Source organism: Aplysia californica, unplaced genomic scaffold (assembly GCF_000002075.1).
Source record: "Aplysia californica isolate F4 #8 unplaced genomic scaffold, AplCal3.0 scaffold00668, whole genome shotgun sequence".
NCBI classification, from domain to species: Eukaryota; Metazoa; Mollusca; class Gastropoda; order Aplysiida; family Aplysiidae; genus Aplysia; species Aplysia californica.
In genome coordinates, this window is record NW_004797938.1 from 362,492 (window position 1) to 365,397 (window position 2,906).

General features: G+C 42.1%; 1 protein-coding gene across 1 annotated transcript in view; it reads right to left on the reverse strand.

The window, feature by feature from the left end:
* Nucleotides 1-333: 333 nt before the first annotated feature.
* LOC101863931 overlaps nt 334-2,906 on the reverse strand; it is an 8,224-nt gene continuing 5,651 nt past the window's right edge. The window contains exons 2-3 of the mRNA XM_005108210.2: nt 1,804-2,089; nt 334-831 (exon numbers count right to left, since the gene is read on the reverse strand). Of these exons, the coding sequence (XP_005108267.1) occupies nt 721-831; nt 1,804-2,052 (360 nt within the window). The 5' untranslated portion in view covers nt 2,053-2,089 and the 3' untranslated portion in view covers nt 334-720. The remainder of the gene's footprint in view (nt 832-1,803; nt 2,090-2,906) is intronic.

Below are 2,906 nucleotides of genomic sequence, written 5' to 3' on the forward strand. Positions count from 1 at the left end.
GTTCAGGGGACATTCCAGATATGTGTGAGTATATTTCATTCACACACTCATACGCAAACGCGGTCATCTGACCTTTTACAGTTGTGAGCGCCGTAAAACACCTTCCAACAAAATTAATTAATTAATTAATTAATTAAACACGCAAACGCAAACATACAACAGTAACTGGATTAGGCTGTGGGGTCGCAGAAAGCAAGGCATTCCTAAAACGTGGGCCCGTGGACGTGTTTTGGTTACTGGGTCTCTGGGGAAAGTGTGTAAAGAACTTCCTCCCCATTGTCTGGACTAGCAGAGATCGAGCTCCCTCTAAGAACAGTATCCGCGGGCTCTCGTTTGGTTCTTTTTTTTAAACACTTTTTTTCAAGTAGAGTTTAATTAAAAAAGGACCGCCGGAATGGGCTCATCCTTTGCTGAGCCCTGAACACATTTGATTGGCTGTTAGGTTACTATTGTTGTGCGGTTGCTACAGGGATTGGATAAACGAGCTAGCGTGTGTGTTCACCGCATGCGACTAAAGGCGGAGGAGGAAGATTCTGAAACAGTTCTAAAGGTTTCAACTGATTATCTCGTTTTTTAGAAGGAACATTCATTTACGGAGGGAAATAGTTGGGGGTGGGGCTCAAGCCCTTTAGCCCTTCACTACACCCCGCCACTGCCTGCGGCCTTCTGTTGCTACCAGTCAAAACCAAACCGGGATACTGTTTCAGAAATTCGCCACACCTACCCCTTTTCCCTCTCGCCTGTCCTAACATCCGAGAGACTTGGAGACTCTAGGCAGGGCTGGGGGTGACTTCCGGTACTACCCACTGGGACGTGGATAGGTGGCAGCTTCTGATGGCACGCAGACAAAAATATGTTTGTCAGATTATTGTTGTTAAAAACTTACATTACACAAAACTGACACAGAATAAAAGGAAATGGTGTTATAAAACAATTAATATATGGATTAATAAAGATAAAGAAGACAGTTTCTGGCGTTCAAATTGATATGCTGAAGGACAAAGGTACCAGAGGCACACACCTATTTACAAGAGTGTCCTAGGCATGAAATGGTCTCGGAGTGACACTGAAAGTCTTCGATGCGTATTAGTATAAAAAGTAATGTACTGGATCGAAAGCTGAGATGAGCGTTTGTGTCTTCCCGTCTTAGAACAGTATAACAGAAAAGCCATGCTTGGAAAATGAAAGCACAACGTATGCACTTACTATGAAAAAAGAACCCACTCTGCCCAACAATCAACTTAACAAGAAGTTAATGAAATACCAACAAATGGATGTATGGATGGTTATCTGAATGTCTAAATAAAAGAATAAATAGAGGTCTGAACTAACAATTAACTGGATATATCTAAATTAGAGATTAAATGGATGTCTGAACTAACGATTAACTGGATGTCTAAATTAAACATCAAATGGAGGCCTGAATGAACGATTAATTAGGTGCCCGAATGAACGATTGACTGAAAGCCTGAATGAATGATTACCTAGGTGTCTGAATGAATGATTAACTGTGTGTCTGAATGAATGATAATCTGTGTGTCTGAATGAATGATTAACTGTGTGATTAACTGGGTGTCTTAATGAACGATTAACTGTGTGTCTGAAAGAATATTAACTGGATGTATTGATGTACAATTACCTGGGTGTCTGAGTGAATAATTAACTGGGTGTCTGAATGAACGATTGTCTGATACTGATAGCCTGAATGAACGATTAACTGGATGTGTAAAAGTACCGTTAACTGGAAGTCTGAATGAACTATCAACTAGCTGTCTGAATGCACAAACAGACCATACGGTTTACCTTGTGAGAGGCTCCCTGTAACATAGAGGGCGGCACCCTTCTGACGTCACTACTGCAGCTGTCTCCATCCCGACTCTGGTTGTAACAGGTCAGACCTCTGACGTCACAGATGGTCACACTGGGTAGAGTGATAGGGCGTTTTATCTCCACATTAGGTAGCGGCACCGGGCCCCGGTATAAGGTCGGCCCACTGGGCACGTAGTCCGTGTACTTCCGGATCAGGCGAAGAGCTTCGCTGGACGTTGGCATGGTCGGCCTCTGGAAAGTTTAGCCTCTGTTATTCCTCCTGGTGCACAAGAAACGTAAGTCAGAAAGTATCGAACAGTCAGTGAGGATTTCTTTCCTCCTAAAGCTGTCTGTTAAGTAAGGTTTTACGGCGCTCGCAACGGCATAATGAGGTCATATGAGCGCCGAGGGGTGGATGTCAGCAGAGAAGTCCAAACAGGGAATCAGACTTACTCTGCTCACCTTTCTAGCCTCAACAGCACAATCTGCTTCGACTATCAGGGCACCCCGGAAATAACAGTTCACAAGAGAATGACAAACTTACAAAAGAAGCAGAAGAAAAATGTAAAATGACGATAGTAAGGATAATGAAAGAAAAAGCAGCTGTTCACCACTGCCTTTGTTTACTATTGTTTGAATAAAGAAAAACACACATTAACATAATCACATTCGTTAAATGTCAAGAAAAAAATCAAAACAAATAAATAATAAACAGAAACGACAGAGGGATTTAAAAGAAATATGACAGACCAGTGTTTGAAAAACTCAATAATAATGCAAATTCACTCGTGCACACACTTAAGTAAGAATAACATATGCACCCGTCTGTTTTTAAGGAGAGAGGTGCTTGCATATCCCCGTCTTCATGTTATTCCATGTAATGCTTGGATCGACGAACAGTGAGAAGAAGCAGAGACTTACGTGTCAGAGCGGGAGAGAGAGAGAGAGAGAGAGAGAGAGAGAGAGAGAGAGAGAGAGAGAGAGAGAGAGAGAAAAGGGAATGGGAGACAGCGTTTGAAGAAAGCTTTTAGATGAAAGCACAGAAAATTTTCTCAATAGCTGAAGAAAGCCATTAGTAAAGGTCGATCACCATTATA